General features: G+C 43.7%; 1 protein-coding gene across 1 annotated transcript; it reads right to left on the bottom strand.

The window, feature by feature from the left end:
• Window positions 1–1,720: 1,720 nt before the first annotated feature.
• Window positions 1,721–19,945, bottom strand: chrnb2 (cholinergic receptor, nicotinic, beta 2; the record flags this gene model as incomplete). Its single annotated transcript, XM_083988922.1, has 6 exons — window positions 1,721–1,873; window positions 3,371–4,499; window positions 6,491–6,600; window positions 8,428–8,472; window positions 10,522–10,667; window positions 19,885–19,945. 6 exons carry the CDS (start codon window positions 19,943–19,945, stop codon window positions 1,721–1,723), a joined length of 1,644 nt encoding a protein of 547 aa, XP_083845048.1.
• Window positions 19,946–21,004: the final 1,059 nt, after the last annotated feature.

Below are 21,004 nucleotides of genomic sequence, written 5' to 3'. Positions count from 1 at the left end.
AAGGATGTAGGTTATCATTATTTTAATTGGACAACATGTCAGAAATGTGTTTGTCCATGGAAGACCAGATAAGGGGGAGAGGACTGGAGAGAGGTTGGCAGAGATTATTAGAAAGGGTGTGTGGGGATGGGACACACACACACACACCACACACGCACACACGAACACACACCACACATGTGCACGCACGCACACTCACACTCACACACAGTATACTCTCCTGCACATTGTAACTGACAGATGTGATAATGGATTAGGGGAAGGGGCTCACTCACATGTATACATATGCTCTTAACATTACATACATGAACAGAATCCACTGCAGAGGAGAGGAGAGGAGAGGAGAGGAGAGGAGAGGAGAGGAGAGGAGAGGAGAGGAGAGGAGAGGAGAGGAGAGGAGAGGAGAGGAGAGGAGAGGAGGGGAGGGGAGGGGAGGGGAGGGGAGAGGAGGAACCGGTGAGACGTTGTCTTACTCTGATCTGATAATCACAGCAATGACAGAAAAGAAGCAGTTGTGAAATTACATATTAATACACAGAATAGCTTAATTTCCAAGATAAAACCCCCATCCTATACGACCAATATATTTTGATTTACATGTAACTTTTTTTTTCCAGCACTGATCTTTGCCGCAGACATCTGGGTAATCTGCCTGGGAGGAATCATATTCCACTGACCATCCAACAGGAAGTCCTATCCACCATCTTGGCTCCGATTCCTCAATTTCTCACGAGCTCAGCTCATCTCACTGCAGCTGTGCACTCTGGCACAGCAGGCGGCTGCTGTGCTTTACCTACTGTGCACAACTCTCTAAGCAAAAAGACTGTCCATGCATAATCTATTACTTTACCCCTTTTGACTTCCTTCTAATAATGCATCCTGGCTCTTTCTTTGTCATAAATACGCTCTATGTATTTTCCTTCACAATCTGTTGCTTGTACACATATTGTGTTAGTGTGCGCGTCACAGGCTGTGTAATACAGTTTATAACACATTCTTGTTTTATCTAGACAATCATACAACACACCGTAGCCTCTCTACCAGCAACAGACCCTTGCATGAGCTAACACATAGAGAAATCTTAATAATATATACTCAATGCTATACTGTGGTAAGCAGCTATGCTATGATAAAATATACTGAATCAGTTCACTGATGTAGTGGATTTCTGAAAAAATAAAATAAAATGAATGCATAAGAACCTTGATATAAACCTCCCCTCCCCTTCTGATTAGCTCTTAGTGACATCAGTCAATATTGTGAATGAGTAATGTCATAGTTGAAGGCGGGCATGTCATGTGTCAATTAAGCAGTCAGCAGCAGGCAGAAAGTGTCGATTGGCTGGCGTAAGGTTCGACAAGGAGTAAATCATAGCATCCTCGTTCCCTGACTGGCTGAAGAGGAGATCAGGGAGGGACGTTTCCACCAGACAGGGGAGGTCGGTCCTTTAAACATCTGGACAAAAAACATCTGCAGGTAAGAGTATGATGGTGTTTTTCCTTTTTCTTCATACAAGAAAAACAGTCCGTTGCAAAAAACGTTACTAGAAAGGTAATGGGTGTGATTGCTGATCAGGTCCAGTTCTGGTTCCAGTTCCATAGACACAATAAAACCCAGACCCCCCCCCTCCTTCCCCACTTCTGGCCCTTGTCCTGCTGTGCTGATTGGTCGGGGAGGGGGGCTGTCTGTTAGCGTGTTCATGGTCGGGGTTGGGGGGTGGTCAGCCTGGCGAGCTGTTGATGGTCTTGACTGTGTAATTCTGGAAGAGCGGCTGCATGAACATGCCCAACGTGCCGAACACGCACACAAACACAAAGATCCACAGGAAGAGGCGGTCGATCACCATGGCAACGTACTTCCAGTCTTCACTCACCTGTGGATGGGGATGAGACAAAAGAGAGAAGGGGGGGGTGAGCACAATCAACACTCTGCCACATCCTGTCTCTATCTACCTCTCTGCCTCTGACTATGCTGAGGGTTAATGGAGGTGAAGGGTTAATGTGAGCGGAGACGTCTTCTGCCACAAAGCGCTGATGAGGTCTGGCACGAGTCAAGGAGGAGGAGAAGGACACGGGAGACGAGAGGGAGAGAGTGATGGAGGGCAGAGAGACGGAGGGTGTGCTGACACTGTAACCCCGGTGATGATGACTTGGGGAGGAAGGGGGAGGGCTGAGGCAGGGGAGGGGAGGGAGGATTTTCAAGCGGTCGGCATGGCGACGGGGTGGTAACTATGGCGATGATGGACAGAATTACAGAGGATTGTTAATTCCCGTGTCAGTTTCTTTTCACTCCAGAAGAGGAGCCCGGTCTCCTAAGATGCCTTGAAGGAGAAGCGATAAATAATGCCGCCCTCAACCCGTCGTCTGGGCTCCTTCATTCCATCGCTTGCCTCTTCTTACGCCTTCTCTATGCACACGTCACGCCGCTGCTATAATTACATGTCTGTGTTGAATATTCAGACGGCTACGATTGCATCACCAGATCTGTCTTCCTTTCCTGTGCTCTGGTGTAGTCCCTCATGCGTTTCAGATGGCAGAGCCAAACGACACGGCTGCACAGCTCTGTCATGACCATAATAACATGATACGGTACTGAGACGACAGATCTGTGCTGCTCACAACGCCTTTTATGATTGCTAACATATTCCCATAAAAGGAGCTGATTTATGGTATGATGTTATCCACCCGTGGACAAGATAATATTTTATTCTAATGAGGAGAAGAGCCTGAGCGACACGTTGGCAGGCTGGTAGCATCAACAAATCTGTTTATTGGTATTGAAGTGTATGGTGGTAAGAAATTGCAGGATGTAGACTACTGGCAGCATTTCCAGTATGACACATGTTTTGCTTTGTTTTTGTGTACTGTGTTTAAATTAAAGCGTAAAAATGTCATCCATTCATGTGCTTAATGTGCTCAGTTAAGTCTTTTCATTGAAAATAAACAGGAGCTGTGAGGCCTTAAAACCAAAACAACAAGGTAAAAGAGAGCTTTTCAGCTAAAGGTTGCAAAAACTCAATCTATAGAGACAAACTGCACAGTCAGGGTACAGCTCTGTGGGGTTATGACTGTAACCACAGTCAACAAAACAAAGTTATTGCTACTTATATTTAAATAAAATAGAAATTATTTCTATAATCTTAAAAAAAAAAACCTTCACCTACATTTTTCTGTGTTTATGTTATATAATAATTTTGGGGGGGGGGGGGGGGCAATACTATTGTTACCTCTTTCCAAGTGTCAATTTCATTCTCAACCTAAATTAAAGGTCTAGTATTGGTTGGGATCCTGATGAGCAACACAACTTGTTATATTAATGTAACACTGAAATGGGAGTAGAGAGTAAATGTACAATGTACAGTAATACTCACACTCTGATCATCATCCTCGCTCTTCATGTGGTTGGCAATGAAGCGTACTCCTTCCACAGCCTCCTCAAAGCCTGGACAGGCTTGAGCCAGCAGAGCCTGAGTCAGAGCAGGACCTCCCGCTGTCTGCTGCCCCCTCGGCAGGTTTCCTGAGCCCCCCTCCCGGCCCTCCCTCACCCTGTTCAGCCCATCCATGGATCCACCTCCTGCACCCCCCAGATCCCCTCCAAACTGTTTCACAGACGCTCGGTTCACATAGCAGGTACAGGGGTCACTGTCCTCTTTGCCGAACACCCCTGTGGAGGTTGCCCCTCCGTTCCCGCCGGCACTGCCCAGCCCGAGACCCACCATCAAGGCCCCTGCCTCCCCGCTCCGCCCGCCCTCTTTCTGCTCCTGGGCCCTCCTCCTCTGGCGTAGCCTCTGACGCTCGCAGCTGTTCCTCGGCTGGCGCATAAAGAGCAGGGCAGGAAGCTTGTTGAGGAACACCAGTTTAACCCAGGGGGGCATTGTGTGTGTGGTGGGCGAGCGGTGGTGCACGTTGAGCACACACACGCTGGTGACGATGGAGAAGGTGACCAGGACCATAGTGAACATCAGGTACTTCCCCACCAGAGGGACGTCCAGCGAGGTGGGGGGTACGATCTTGGAGATCAGGAGCAGGAACACAGTGAGCGCCAGCAGCACCGAGATGCAGAGCGTCATTTTCTCTCCGCAGTCCGAGGGCAGGTAGAAGACCAGGATGGCCAGCGAGGTGATGAGGACGCAGGGGATGATGAGATTGATGGTGTAGAAAAGAGGCTTCCTGCGGATGATGAAGTCATACGTTATGTCCACGTACGTAGGGTCGGCCGGGTTCTCGTTTCTCCTGCCTGGAAGGGCGATGATGTCCCACTCCCCGCTGGGCGTGAAGTCGTCCATGCTGGCCACGTCCGTACGCAGCACCAGATCGATCTCGGTGCGGTCGTAGGTCCAGGAGCGGAAACGCAGGGTGCAGTTCTGCTGGTCGAACGGGAAGTGCTTGACCTCGATCTTACAGGCCGACTTATAGATGGCCGGGGGCAACCAGAAGATGCTGCCGTCGTAGGAGACCACCGCGTTAGAGTAGAACGACACCTCGTACACCCCGTCGGCACTGAGAGACACGGTGAGAGGGACAGAGAGGGAGAGGACACAAAAACAGAAACCTTTATATGGTGATTTTATTATTAACAACTTTGTAAACATAAAGTATAATGAGTCTTATGAACTGTGGGACATGACAAAGCTCGTTACACATTCATCCCAGACCTCTAGGACACACAAGTACGCACATACCAACGCACAAAAACAGAGATAGAGAGGTTATGATGTTACGACTCTGAGGTGTCTCAGGGCAGCAGGGTCACACTCACACACACACACACACACACACACACACACACACTTGCTTATAAAACACAAGGAGCAAGGTAGCAGGATCGAATGAACGCTCAGTCTAGACAGGAAGCAGCTCCCAGGTCACACAGGGTCAAGTTAAAGAGCTCAAATTAGGCACCTTGATCAGAAGCCCGCTGACAGCATTAAAGCTGAGGATTGAATTTCCATTTAACTGAAGATTTTAGCAAAAGCACTAATTAATTATGGCTAATGGTGTAGGATATGACACACACAAGAGGATCATTCATCATTTCTGACTGTACTTTCAGAGCTGACCCACCTACTCAAGTAGACTTTCAAGTACTTTCCTGCCGATTTGGTTGTGAAATCAAATTGAGACCTGAGTGCCGCCATATGCAGAGATAATCCTCATGTTTAAGTGAGTGACAGGAGCTGGAAGCAATGGAGAAGACTTGGAGGAGAGCTCGTCGAACTGGGGTATGTGGGATTAACGGGATCATTTTATCCAAAGTCTGGTGGGTCAGGGATCTTTTAATCTTTAGTAAAGTAAAGACGGAGGTAGGGAAAGAGGAGAAGGCCAGACAGATCACTGCACTCTGATGAGCTGATTTACATACAGTATAGGCTGACACTCAGTTTCCATTACATTAAGACACACTTAACGTCCTCGGGCATACAAGCAAATTCTAATTACAAAGAGTTTTGTGTTATACAACACATCCCGGTCAAACACAATTAATTACAGTGTAGATAAAATGATTTATATTATTATTATTATTATTATTATTATTATTATTATTATTATTATTATTATTATTATTATTATTTAAAATATATATTTTTTTATATTTCATTTATTATTTTACATATATGATTTTGCAAAACTTACACCATATAGCTGATTGTAACCATTTCATCCAGACTGATCAGTCATTATCAGTTATTTAAAGGTAATTTGATTAGATTTGCACCACTTCAATACAACTCTGCCTCGGGAGGGTCCTGCATTATGACCTCATCCTTTGCTCCTGCCTTGTTAGAGACTGGTCCCACTGTCAAAATATAGTTTTAAGACTTTAATTAAAAACTAGATTCATAATTTATGCCGTTCTCCCATGCTGCATATTCCTAAGGAAATTGGTTGGTTAATTAAATTACCACAAAGTTTGGGATTTGGTTTCTGAGTTTCTGTACCTAATGGGATCTTGAAGGTAAAAGGGTGCACACTCATTGCACACAGAGCGTCTACGCTGTAGGTAGGACCTGTCGGAGGCCGAGTCAGAACTTAGAGCTGTGTGTTATAGTTTGGAGAGAGAGCATTTTGCTTCTGCCTGTGTGAATTCATCTGTATCTGCAAATGTATTTGCTGTGCATGTACAGCATATATCTCCTGAGAATTGGAGATACTATATAATGAAACAGCATTGTGCTTTCAGTGAGCATATACAGTCGTATCACACAGTTTATTTATCTTCAGGTATTTAATTCATGTTTTTGACTTGGATTCAATGGCAGCTGCATCACAGCAACAGGGAGTTGTCTTTAAACTATTGTCGGTTAAACATGAGGATTGTTTCAGTGTGTGTTTTTGTTATGCATGTGTTGGAGCATGCGTGTTTCCCCCGAGCCTGTGGGTGTCAGTGTGTGTGTGTGTGTGTGTGTGTGTGTGTGTGTGTGTGTGTGTGTGTGTGTGTGTCTCCTAGGAGCCCTCTGAGGTGAGGACAGGAGGGTGAGTGAGTGACTCACTTGTTGTAGAGCACTACGTCAGGCAGCCAGATGTGTTTTGAGGGCAGCCTGACCTTCATCATTCCATCAAACTCCTCAGGGACCCAAGTCAGACGATAGTCCTGCCACTCCTGAGGGCCAATAAGAAAACACAGAGCTTAGTCACTCATCGGCCAATCACACAACAGCAAAGAAAAGACATCTTGTCAGGAGCAGCGAGGAGAAAGTCTCTCTGCCCATCTTTTTGTCCGTCTGCCAGTCAGTCGGTGGTCGATACAACGCATCAGAGGCCGCGTAAGCCTGGGGAACATCCTGTGCTGTCTGTCCTCCCTGCGCTTACATCATACTTTTAACTTTAAGCCAAAGAGAGAGAGATATAGAGATACAGAGAGAGAGAGAGAGAGAGAGAGAGGTAGAGAAGAGCTCGCATCAACCCTGACCCTGAATGGTCTTTTAAACACACCCAGCCACAAACCAATCAGCCTGATTAAAACGGCGTCTACACTAAGGCTGTTTCCGTATGTGCGTGTGTGCATGTGTGTGTGTCTCCATGTCCCCTGTGTAACCTTGCGTAAAAGACCAGCATTATCTTGTTCTGTATGTCGTGTGTCAGTCGTCGACACTGCCCCACCTCAGCCTCCGTGACCTGTAACAGCGTCTCCTGTCTGGCTCTCCTACATTACAGCCATGTCCGAGCTGTAAAGCCCATGCTAGGTCGTCTGCAGTAACTGTGATGCATTATGGTCATTATGGTCTGTCTTGGCTCGGGACAGTTGTCCTTGGCTCCCCTGCTTACAGACGGCCAGGAATCCATACAGCACTGATGGCCATTCTACGCTCCGTTACATGTCATAAATCCTAACTTGCTCAGGTGCAAGTGTGTGTGCATGTGTGTGGGTGGGGGTGGGGGGCCGTGTGTACCTGTGTGTGAACAATGAGATAGAAAAAACTATGAAGCTATACACAATCCAATCGAAAAGGCAGCGTCCATAATGATGACACTGGAGGTCATTCAGGGAACTCTTAATTTATAGATCTAAATTTACATCCAAATTGAACACATGCCTGTGTAATCTGCTCACACACCTGCACCTGAAAGGAAGCACATATGTTGCCGATGTGTGTGGGTGGACGCATTTGTATAACTTATGTGTGTAAATCCGTCCAACTACATGTTAAAGGCCTCAGCTGTAACCACTACAAAGAGCCAGCCATGTAGAAGAGGGTCACAGTTCAGTCAGAGCCACATTATTCCCAGGTTTCACAGGGTGAGGTCATGGTAAATCACAAAATCTGCAGAGAAAAAAGGGCTCTGTGCAACGAGCGTGTGTTATCATCACTTATCTGTGCTTCGGATGTAAAAAGAAAAAAAAGAAAAAAGGAAAAAGATAAAAAGAGAGAACAAACCCTGATTCTTCGCTCATAAATTTCAACTCGCTGCTCATATTTTTCCTGTCAGATTTTGGGTTTTCGAGGCCGTGCGTGGTTTGATGTCTCTCTCACTGTCTGACACTTCACCAGTCTTGTCAGATCTCAGAGGCGCTGCTCCACTTGAGGCGTAGGAGGAGGTAGGGAGTGGGTGTGGGGGTGGGGGATTGAGACTCTACCAGCCGCAGAACCAGTGAAACGTGGAACACAAAGCTGCATCTTTCCCCTCCACTAACTGGACCACTGCTCATATGCTGTGGTCTACTGGTATAATAACACTATGGCATCGTTTTTTTTCCCTCTCACTGTACTGTGACTACCATTCAGGTCCCATGTGATTTGTGATTCACTTCCACTGACCCGGCTGTCACACTGTGAAAACTCAGGCGAAAAAGTCTAAAATTAAATCTTTTAGTCACTGTTTGGTCTATGTTCTAATCATTTCTCTGCCTTGGTCTCTCTGTGTGTGGCAGGTTGTTTACTGCAATATGCTGAGATGGTAAGATGAGGAGAAGAGTGAGAAGTCTCACCTGTGTTAGCCAGACGTTAGTGGTCATCACCTGCTCTCTTTCATGCTGTGGAGGAAGAAGACATTACAAACTGTGAATCATTATTACAGCACTTCACAACGTGTGAGTGACAGATTTCCTAACACAAAGTGGTATAACAGGGAGGCAGCGAGGCCAGGATATCCTGATTCGGAGTCCCTATAGGCTGAGTCGTGCTTCAAAAACAATGGAGCCAACACTTTGTAATATGCAACTTGATAGGATCATTCATTAAAGCCTTCCTGCTTGGTTAATGCAAATGCCTTTCAAACTCCATGTCCCAGTTTGTAATGCAGACACACACAAAAAAAAAAAACACTGACGTCTTCAAGCCAAGATAACCCTGATTATGTCATCAGGATTAATTTCTCAGACTTTAGAAAGCTCTTCCAGAGCCAAAGTAGAATTATTCACTGTTTTCAACAGCTGAGTCGTACTCAACATAATGAGTAAACTGAATGTTAAATGTAAACAAAGCCTTAAAATGTTACAATGTGTAACCATTTCACATGAACATTTCTAAAAATGAATAAACCTATAATATATAGAGAGAAATAAGTGATTATTAACATGTTTTAATAATGTACGAGTCTTCGGTTGCCATTCAGTGACCTCATATCCCCAATACTCATTGTTCAGTGTTGTGTTTTGCCAGCAAGAATTTCATCTAATTTTAAGACACATGTACTTTTACACATTGATTATTTTCAACTCTATGTTTTAACCAGATTAATGATTTTTGTCACTGGAAGTCTGAATCCTGGAGGCCAGGACAATGGTGGACAGCTCAGCTCCCAACAAAGTGAACATGCTTTTTATGGGTGTTTCAAAAAGTTTAAATCCCCCTCTGTTTCTGGAGAGGAGGACACCTTTGCAGATAACTTGGCTGCTGATAAAAAACCTCCTGGACGTTTGGTTCACAAGTTCATCAGAGAAATAACCAAAACAAATGTTAGCAGCTATCTCAGCTCCAAACCCTTCCCTAACGTCTCGTGTTCACTGCCTTTTGTTATTGTTTTGATCAGAGATGCCAAAGTTATAATGTGTATTCTTTATTTGAATATTACACTTTTATGCAATTTTTCTCTTTTTTAGTCCACAACATACAGGGAGAAATACTTCACGATTTACTCCATTACATTTATCTCTAAACCTACTGTTCACTTTGCATTGCCTCATTAAAACCCCTAACAGAATATAAAATAGATAAGCTAGCTACTGCAAAACATTAAAATGCTGCTTACATGTTACTGCATAAATATTGATAATCTAAGTACAATATGTAACAATGTAACACAGGAGCAGTTTATGGATGCATAGTGAGCACTGTAATTGTAATACATTAGGGACACCTCCCACTACATGATTTTGTTTAAGCAACACAGACACATAACTAAACACCTTTATACGTACACACACATACACATATTTAGGTGACATAAACAAATGCCCACACACAGCTGACAAAAAACAGCAAACGTGACAAATGGAGAGAAGAAAATAAAGCCAAACATAATAGATTAAAATTGTGTGTAAGAATGGCTTTGAAACGTTAGTAATGGAGGAACTGGTCCCTCCCTCGATTAGCATATTGAACGATGGTGAGGGAGATGAGTGATTATCTTTTGTTGCCATGATGGAAAGTAGACAGGGACGCTGTGCCAAATTGGTGTGTACTTACACGGTGCTAGTGATGATTTAGTGATTCTATTGGTTTTCCACGCGGATGTTAGAACTGAGGAGGTTGTGTTGTTCTTTCACTAATTCAGTTTCTTGATTGATTGATTGATTGATTGGGAAGCTCTGCCGCTGAGGCGGTAATACATTGATTTTGTTCTCATTCTGGACATGGTTTATTGTAGTTGCCAAGAATTGGAAGAGAAAGTATTGTCTAATTTGGTTTAATATCTTTATTCAAATGGAAGATCTTAACTTTTATAACCTTTCTTATGTGTTTTCAGTATGCAAACTTATCAAAAATGCCCAATCAAACCTCAGGTGTGATGAACTGTCCTCTTGGTGTGAAAGGTATACGCTCAGATTCAAACACACACTCCAAGACGTTTGCACACTCACCACACTGATGAGTTGGGCCAACGACACCATCAGCTGCACAGTAACCAGCTCGGAGCCATTAGTCGCAGGACGGATCAGTTTGTTGTAGTGGGCTGGGTTTAGGAGATGCTCCACCAGCCGCTCCTCTGTGTCTGCCCCGAGGCCGCCTGTAATGAGAACACATTATCATCATCGTCATCTGCCTCTATATGGAGTTACAGCCATCTGTGTCTCTCTTGGCATCAGTTAAAAAGAGTTTTTATCGTATCGAATTGGCCTTTACTGTACAAACATGCAGGGAGCGGGACATCAGTGGTGCTGTTGATTTTCTCTGTTTGGCCACTGCCCTCACTCCCAGCTTTGAGAGCTACATGGCTATCCATGTGTATTGAGATTGCAAAGCCTTTGAACCATGGCATTACTCATCACTGCCGGCTGGAGCACGTCAGCGCAGCTCGATACACACTTCTTACAAGATCTGACATCACAAGAATGAGTCAACCAGTCTGAACATCTCTATCGCTATCCTCTCTGTCTCTACCGCTCTCTTCATGCCTCTGCTCTGTCTCCATCTATTCTCCTCTGCCGTGTTGCATCCCCAGTCCCACCTCACCCCACCCCCACTGCCAGTCTTTTGTGGCTCTCAGTTATTTTCACTCCATCTCTCACTTCCCTTCCCCTGTCTCTTCTCCCCCCCGCCCCATCCCTCCATCCCTCCTGTCCACCGTCACTCCATCTGTAGTCATATCTGTGTGAGTGGTCGAGTTTGGGCAGAGCTGTCACAACACCACATGCAGGCGAGGAGGCGTTTGACTGAGAGACACGATGCATAGAGAAAAAACAACTGTTCTGCACTTCCTCCTCCTCCTTCCTCTTCACCCCCTGCCTCTCCGACATCTGTTTGCTCCTGTGCTGCATCTTTTTGCTCTCACAACTGCCTCACACTTTCCCACTGATGATAAACACAGGCTGCTTAATGTTAACTTAATTGTACCAGCACTGTCATTTTCTAACATGGTATTTTAAAGGCTGTTAGAAGGGCAGGAAAACAGACATGGAAAATGATATGTTGGTGAAAGCTAAACTGTGGTCCATACAGTATACACGTAATACAGACTTTAACAGTAACTATACAAAACAAAGGAATAATATGAAATATAAAGACAGGAATACATCCTAATCACCTTTATCACACTTAAAACACATTATCTGCAAAAAAAAAAAAAAAAAAAAAAAAAAAAGATCAAGAAATGACCAGACTAAATAAAGAGTTACACTGGTTCCAGCTTCTCAAATCCATTTTTTTCCTGCTCTATGTCATGGTAAACTATCTTTGGATGTTAGATTACAAAGAAATCATTTGAGTTTTTAGAAAATATTGATCTGCATGTTTCTCATGTTAGAAATCAAACAATTGAGAATATAATTGTCAGACTGAAAGATCAACCCAAGTCAATAACTATCAGCTCCAAAAGTAGAGCAGATATGTTTGAGAGGAAACAACGTTTGGATTTGTCTCGTTAGTGAGGTAAAAATTGAAATAGTGATTTAGGTGGACAATGAAAAACAAACTCTGCAAACCACTAATTCTGTTTTGTGGTCACTATTTCACTGAAGCCGAGTATGTTTCCGAGCTCCTCTTTGACATGCTACCCTCCTCCTCTTTCCCTGAAGTGCTGCTGTGTTCACTGAGCAGGAATGATGGCCTCTGTCTCTGGATCAATGAGGACTCTCTTCGTTCCTGTAAACTCAACACGTAATTCCTCGCTCTCCATCTATTCTTTTGTAATCTCCTGCTCTTTCCTGTGTCCATTCTCTCCCGTCTCATTTTCTTCTACATTTTCTCCATCTTTCCATCATCCACGCTGGTCTATGTTTTCCTTTTCCTTCCCCTGCCTCCCCCATCTCTCCTCCCTGTTATCTCCATCTCCCTGTTGCTGACAGCCACTGGCCATTTATTGCCCCTTTCCCTCGCTTATCCACCATCATCAATACACTGCCTGTCAGCGCATGTGTGTAGCGCTCTGTATGTTCATGTGTCTTTTTGTGTGCACGTATTCATGAGGGAAATAAGCATCACTGTCTGTGTCTGAGCCTTATGAGTAATGTATATCAGTCCCAGAAGCACAAGGCAATAACACTGTCGGATGAGACAGGAAGCTAATATGCTTCCCTTAAATAATGATGGAGCAGAAAACATCCATATTTTTGTCAGCCGTGCTCATAATGTAAATGGTAGTTTCATGCCCTCGCTAACGAGACAACAATTTATACAAAGCGATCGTCAGTTATGATCCATCTTCTTTGAAAACACAGCTCATGAGAGGAGTGTTCTCATGATATTGCTTTTTATATATGCATCAAGCATCTCAAAAGAAAAAAAGGCGATTTGATGCAGGGTGTCTGCTCTGAAGCTCACCACACTGACCCCAGCGCCTTGAACACAACCCTCCAACAGGTGAAGGCTGATTCACGTTGATATGATATCTGTTGAGCATGAAGAGTAATTCAGTGGTTTTTCACTTGAGATGACTAAGCCCCTCTTTTTCCTTTTTTTTAAGGTGCTGGCACAAAGTTCGAGGCCAAACTGACGAAGCTGAATAAATGCCAAGGAACTCCTGAATACAATTATGTTACAACTGCAGTTCAGGATAATTGTCTCGATGACACTTCGTGAAACTTCTGGTTTTTATCTTTGAGCTTATAGCATGATACGACAGAACAGCTTCAACAGGCCAAAGAATAAGTGTCTTTTGTGAAGATGAAAGGATTCAGGTAGAGCTTTCTTCCCCACACAATATATGAATATGTTGAGATGCAGCATTTCTTAACATTTCCAGTATTTTCTCATGAAATACTGTTTTAACCCACTGTTATACATATTCATCTATACATGCTTTGAGATGGATTAAGAAAATCACACATTTAAACAACAAATTGCGCAGTCTTGTCTTGTATCTCACTGAATCATTTTTTATTTTCAGCTCTACTACAACATTTGCACAGGCTCAGTATGAAAGTCCAAACTAATATTCTACAGCACTGAGACAAATTAGAGATCCAGACAGAAAGCTGCAAGCTGCAAGCTGCAAGTCTATTCTGGTTTTTCCTTATCTCGAGAACAGGGCTGCAAAAATATCCACACTCTGATCGCTGCGCAAACATTTTAACTTGGCTGCTCATCTGCAACACTTATTAACGCTGCTAAACAAAGACGGATCTCTGCTCTTCGTACGTGGAGACGCTTTGTCTCCATGTACTGTATGACATTATGTCACGCTAAAGGCCGAGCTGAGTGGCTGAAGTGTTGCTAGTAGCTCAGGTTGTATACTGGTTTGTTTTCCAGTGCAAATATTGCAAACTTAATGTGACACTATGAATATTTCAGCAGGGCTCCCCATCAGACCCTGGAGCTTGGGAAGTTACACACCACCACGCACATGCAAACACACTGACACAGCACAGGAAGAGATGAGATGGCATGGCGGCCATGTTTACTCTTCGATTGCCTCACATCTACATCCGTCTCTCTTTCTTTCCATCTATTGATCCTCACATTTTGGTGGAAGCAGCGTGCTTGATCAAATCGAATGATCAACTATTAAATTTTACACCATCTGTTGTTGGCAGTATACGACACGACTTAGAGGCCAGAGTCCACACATGCTGTAGAGACAAATGTGGAGAAAATGAGGGCGAAGCGAGCGCTAAATTGAATTATCCCGCTAAGACTATTACAGTGATGATCTCTATTTATACAGCACGCTCAAATGAGAAAAGGTTGGAAAGTAGGATCGCTCTCTGCTCTTCCCTCAGTGCTCTACTAAAGAGGCTTTTTGGCTGCTGCGGGGAGCTTTTATGTTGAAATATTCTTCAATCAATAATGGAGGGATTCATTGATCTACTGGCAACACCCAATTGGCTCTGTAGTGTCCATAGAACTGAGATATTAATATTGATCCTCCATCCAGCCGCAATATCACATCACTCCAAAAGAAAAGAGAAGAAAAAAAGACAAAGACATCCCGTAGTAGACTAACTGAGGACAGAAGCTTCGACAGAAGCTTCACTGTTGCCAAATTCAACAAACACTGTGTTGAGAACAGAAAGGCCAGTTGAGTCTCTAGCAACTAATAAAGATGATAATGTACATTTCATGACAGTGACATGTTTTTTATGCATATCCCCCTCTTTTTCATCTGTTGCATTGATGTATTCCTAAAGATCTTTTATAGATGCAAATGTTGCATATAGAAACTTAAAGAAAAAAGTGCATGCATGAAAAATGTAACTGTGATAAATGCATTAGGATATTATATAAGAAATAATTCTAATGTGTAAGATGCATTAAAATGAATATTTGCTGACTCCTTGTGTTTTATAGCTTGAGACCTGAGATTAAAGCTGAAAGTTGTTTGCCTAAAAGAACATCTATAGAATTTATTAGTGTCTTGAGTTATTTTCAAATAAAACTGTGAATATTCACTGTGTTGGGACTTTTTGATAGCACCTTAAGCTTTGCACTGATGCAATGAGCATTTATCTCAATATATGGCAACAGACCCATGAGTTATTCAATGAACTGACTAATCAATGACAGAAAATAATCAATAGTTGCAGCCCTGATAAATACTGAGATAATGATTAATTTGTTGAGTTGCTTACTCCAGATATCTTTGTACTGTTGCTGGATAGCAATAATAAATAATCAGTGTTATAAATAGCTTCATACCTACTGTCAGCTACAGTATAAACAGGCCACTCTGGGACGCCAAGTATCAAAATGCATGTAGTGGGCCAATGCACTGTTATTTATTATATCTATGATTCTTTTCCCAACCACAGCCAGTAGCTCAAGGTTTGCAGTAATGCCTTATAATATGTGTAGCTACAAGTTTCCATTTAATATAAAGCTGCATCCCAGGTTTACATTATATTTTTAATATATAGTAAGTGTATGACTGATATTTCCTCAGTGAAGCACTGGGACAAGATGATACAGGACACACTGTCAAACACTGTGGAAAATGTTTTGAAGTCACATCAGGGGAAATCAGGTGGACAGAAGAATCTGCAGTTGAAAAACCTCAGTGCACAGAAATCCTTATATTGAGAATATAAGGTCTTGTGGTTTGTTTGTATTATTTACAACCCAGGCAGCAGCTGCATGAAAGACAGTACGGCTTTCTACCAGAGGCGCCTATTTCAGGGATTGTAATAAAACACATCACTTGAACTGCATTATGTCTCTCATAACAGCCATTATTTGGCTACTCATAAATCCTAAGGCCACATTATCACCAGCCTGAAGCCTGCCGCCTGAGAGTAATACAGTACGTGCACATGAGGAAGTCGTCAAAATGACGCTCTCTCTCTTATCTTTATTTCTCTCTGGTTTTGTTGTACTGTTAAAGGCAGCTGCAGGTAATTTCTACAGAGATGACAAGAAAGCTCATACATGACTTCATCGGGGGAGAGGGTGTGTTATCTTCAACATACCTTGATAAACACTTCAGCAACATAAGTGTTGCTCTGACGTAAGTATCTCAGTATAAGTCCTTAATTTTTTTTCCTTTTTAAAATATTCTCAGACAAAGTCAAAATTAAAACTCTTAACTTTCCAAATGTCTCTTATCTCCCTCTTCCTCTCCACTGCTTAAGTTTCTATTAAACCTCTGTGCTCTCCCTCTGCTTCGCTCTAATCTCCAGGGCCACACACTGCTGTGTGCTGCTACTACTGCTGCACATTCATTCACACAAACACACTGACTCTCTCTCCCTCTCTCTCTCTCTCTCACACACACACACACATACACACACACACACACACACACACACACACACACACACACACACACACACACACACACACACACACACACACACACACACACACACACACACACACTAATCACACATGAGAGCACACAGTTTTACACACGGAATCACACACATTCTCACATACAAACGCCGGCTTCTGTTTTGAGTCTGCTGTGCATTTCTAATCACAGATGCAGCCCCCTATTCGCTGATCTGATCCTGTTGCTGCTGTGTATTGGGAGTCGGTCCAAAGAGATAGAGACAGAGAAAATAGAGACAGAAAGTGACAGAAGGAGAGAGAGAGAGAGAGAGAAAGAGAGAGAGAGGGAGGGAGAGAGAGAGACAATAAGAGGGCTGTTGTAACCTGCAGGTTGAGATGCTGCAGAGTGCTGGAACGGTGCAGCAGGAAAGTGATGACAGGCCAAACTGACTGAGCAGAAGTTTCTAGACTGTGGCACTGCCAGAGACACGATTAGTTGATACTCTCTAAGTGTGGTCATATGGAGCAGGGGACTATGATTACAGTGCATATACATTTATGCATACACAGACACGGGATCCGTTTTAAGAAGCAGGTAATAAAAGTGTCGTAGTAAACGAATCCACATACACTTAATGTCCTTGGTGGATGGGACTATCACACGCCGTGCTCCATATCCTGTAACCCCTGCATCAGGTCAATCCAGCCACCCCAGACCTGTTTATTATGCATGGCCTGCTGGGGAAATGACAAGAGACATCCTCCTCACATAGCAGGATGGCCACATCCTCACGGCAGCGTCTCAGACAGGTGGTGAAATGTCCTTGAGTGTCCTTGCAGAGCCAGGAAATGCTGCTGACTCCTTTTTTTGGATGTTTGTGTATCTGTGTATGTTAAAGTCTTATGTAACGAAGCATTGTTATGGATTTGGAGGCGTCATACTTTTCTACATCTCAGTCGATCAATGCCAATATTTCCTCTGACACTGAATATTATTGTGTGTGTGTCTCCAGTCCACATCGCCTCTCTAGTAATTCACTTATGTGAATGTGATATGAAGGTTACAAGCCGGGGGGCCACCATGGGCAAATGTGAACAAATGAGAATGCAAGAGATCATCATCTTCGTCTGAGTCTCTGCTTGTTTTTGTTGTGTTTTCTAAGAAGTCCTACGTAATTTTCAATTATTTATCTTACTTGCTCCCTTCCCTTGTAGGGAATCTATAAATTGTGCTATTACAAGCTCGTGCTCCAGGTGTGTGTGTGTGTGTGTGTGTATGACCACGTGCTCAGTGTGAGCATTTCTTCAAATATGTGTCTGTGTGCATGTTTGTGTGTGGATTGAGTTTAGAGTCTCGGAGGATGATGCTAATCAGATTTTCTCCCTTAAGGGAAGATGACTCATTAGTACTCTGCTGCTTATGAAGCTCCTTCAAGTGATATTTCATGTTGGGAGCATTTTCTCTTTTAAAGCACATACCTCTGTTTGAACTCAGGAGCCATCAACCCCCCAAACCCCCTGCTCTTGGTGCCAAATATTGCGCACCATTAGGCACATAAACAATACTCTACGAGCTTTCAATTCATGTTATTTGATTGTTATTTATATTATTTTCTCATTTAATTCATTCAAAAAATGTTACTCCTGTTCACTTTATATTTGTGATGTATGTTATGCGCTTTTATTTACTATTTTTTAATCTGCTGTCATATCTATGAAACACTTTGTGAATCAATTGCCAGATAAATGAATGGTTATATTAACTAAATCAAATACCAACTGTTAAAATGAAGTAGTGTGACATACTATGTCTGCTGTATTTGTGTCCATACTGTAGGGCAGGCTATACTTGTTTCTTGATAATAATCTGCAGCTGGTCATGAATATGCTGCTCTCTTATATCATGAACATATTTCTAAATGTTTTTGATGAGGTCATTAAAAGCTGCCATTTGTTATGAAAATAAAACGAGCTATCTATATAAAAAAAATCATGTTTGCTCCTGTGTGTGAGTGTGTGTTTGTGTATGTGTGGACCCGGTGCTTGAAATGATAAATGGCAGGTTAATGCAGGTCAAAGTATTTGATCTTGCACTGTATGTCTTTGTGATAGCTCTTGGATCTATTGTGATGAACTGCGTGGTGTAAAGCTCTTCTCTCTCTGTGTGTCAGACAGAGGGAAAGCAGGAGCATGTTGTCGCCATGGGTGATGATGAACAGTTAGTCAATGCAAGGCAGATGGCCAGGCATGTGTGTGTGTGTGTGTGTGTGTGTGTGTGGATGGAGGTGTGTTAGTGTGTGTGGTTATGTATGTGCCACAACGCAGGAAGTGTCAAACAGTGTTTTTGCTCAGAGGCACTGAGCTGGCCTCTGCCCTGTCACTGCTATGGACTGGCTGGAAATATTAAGGCAGCTGTAATTCAACCAATCAGCTGATGTGTTTCCCACTGCGCTCGGAGCGAACCTCTTGTGTAAACACAAATTAACACCAAATCAGAGCCAACTTACGGAGGTAAAACATGTCCAAACACCCTAATAGCTTTACACTTAACACATACCTCATTTGCTCCTGATGCAACAACAGTGCTGTAAATAAGACTCATCTACTTAATGGACTTCCTCTGCAAAGACAAAAAGAGCATTTATCTGGTACACGGACTGAGGCAGGAGGCATTTGTGCTGTGCTGCTGGATGACACATCATTTGTCCTTTGATGACAGGATGTAGAAGTTGTTTTAGCTCAAAGTGCCTCTCATTAACCTGCCCACTCAATGCAGGACCTCAGTGTTAATGAGAGAGAGAGAGGGGGGGGGGGGGGGTGGTGGTGAGAGGTATATGGGTGATAACATTTCTATCTCTGTATGTCTCTGTATGGCTGGATGTAGACAGAGCAGGTTGCTACTGCTGCAATGGCCCTCCAGCTTTTTTTTCTTTAGAGGAAGGTGAACAGTGTCTTGTCTGTGGATTCACTTCCTTACCTGCTGTTCATGAAACCAATGCAAGTTACATTCAAGGGTTTTAAAATGAGGAAAATATCAATATATGGCCCATTTGCCACTCCAAAATGTGGTTTCCTCTCAAACAAGCCCCCAAAATAAACAAACTACAGCAGCAGTCTTGTTGTGGTTTAGTCCTACCATACCTGTGCCACCTGGTGTTACTTTACAGAAAGGTCCCCAAAAACCTGCTATACTGGTTCAAAATACAAATACCTTCATTTAAAAGGATATGTCTTAGATTCCAGATGTGTAATGTGAAAATGCCTGCTACTGTTTCCACACTGTGCACATGTAATGTACAGAGTGGGTCATTTTTCCTCTACTACATCATTCCGTCGCGCTCGCTGCTGCTGCTGCTGTGAGAGAGACGGTGACACAGCAATGAAAGAGTCATTTTCTCCACAGCATCAAACCACTCCTTTTGTTTTCACACTCACTCCCTCGTTACTTTGACCAAACCTGTTCAGAATAGGTGTCGACGCACACACACATACACACACTCACAGAGAGAGAGAGAGAGAAAGAGAGAGACGCGCAGAAGAAGAGCGCATCGATGGAGCCATTAATAGACGGACAAGTTACTCACCTCCCGCAATGGCGAGCAGCGCCAGCGGTAGCAGCAGCAGCGGCGACCAGCCGTCCATCATCGTACGTGCGTCCGAGCGCGCTCCGAGCCCGAAAGGTGTTCACCGGGATGGAGAGGCCACCACCACTCAAGCACACCCGCAGTGTTACTCTCTTCTTCCCCCTCCACACCTCCTCACGACCCAGACCTCCCTTCCCTTCACTCTCTACCTGGCATGGTGACGTCAGGGCCCCTCCGTCTCGGTCCTCACTTCTTCGGTGGGGGAAAAAAATGTAAATAGGATCTCGGCGGGGGCCAGGTAAGCTCTGCTGCTGGGTTCGTGCGGGTGCTGGCTCGGCTGTCCGTGCTGAACACCGCTCAGTGATGCGGCGCGCGGGAGAGGCGGGGGCGGGGCGCGCAAAGAGCAGGGTGGAGGGGGGGGTTGATCGTGGTGGTGGCGGAGGGGGTGATGTGGCATACCTCTGAGGATCCACAGCTCAGCTAACGATGCCAGTGTCTTCCCCGCACTAACTCACACGTCACCATATAATATTCAGCGCTCTCAGGCACTTGCAGAGTGTTTATTGTGCCCAGATGTGGCTTTATTAGCAGCTGTGTCAGAGGTTATTGCATCTTTTTTTTTTCTCCCTTTTATCTGCTTTATCTTTAATATCAGTCACAGGCCAAACAGTAGAATCTACCATGATACAATGGTGCTCATCATCAGGCAACCAAGAGGACTATGTGATCACATCAAGCTGAGGTCTGGATTTTCTGACAAAATATGAAATAATTTGCTGCAAAAAATTAATAATTTAGCATAAGACAATGAAGATTTAGACCACGTAACCTGCTTGAACCCTTTGTGTGAATAATAATCTTTACCATCTAAAAGCTGGTGGGTTATTTGTCATTTCTGTCATGCTCTCATCCTCTTTCCATTTCTCCCCCCCCCCCCCCCCCCCCCCCTTCCTTCCACTTATATTTTATTGAATGTCCAGCGTTGTTTCCCCCAGTGAAGACCAGTGAAGTGACCTCTAATCTGCAGTCACAATGTCAAACACTGCAAGAGAGGAGATGATGGAAGTTAGGGAGGGGAGGACAGAAGCGGGAGTCGCCAGGTAGAGGGAGGTTAAGATGA

The sequence above is a fragment of the Trachurus trachurus genome (genome assembly GCF_905171665.1).
Source record: "Trachurus trachurus genome assembly, chromosome: 16".
In the NCBI taxonomy this organism is placed as follows: Eukaryota; Metazoa; Chordata; class Actinopteri; order Carangiformes; family Carangidae; genus Trachurus; species Trachurus trachurus.
The sequence above is the reverse complement of the archived record's forward strand: the minus strand, read 5'-3'. Positions and strand labels throughout refer to the sequence as shown.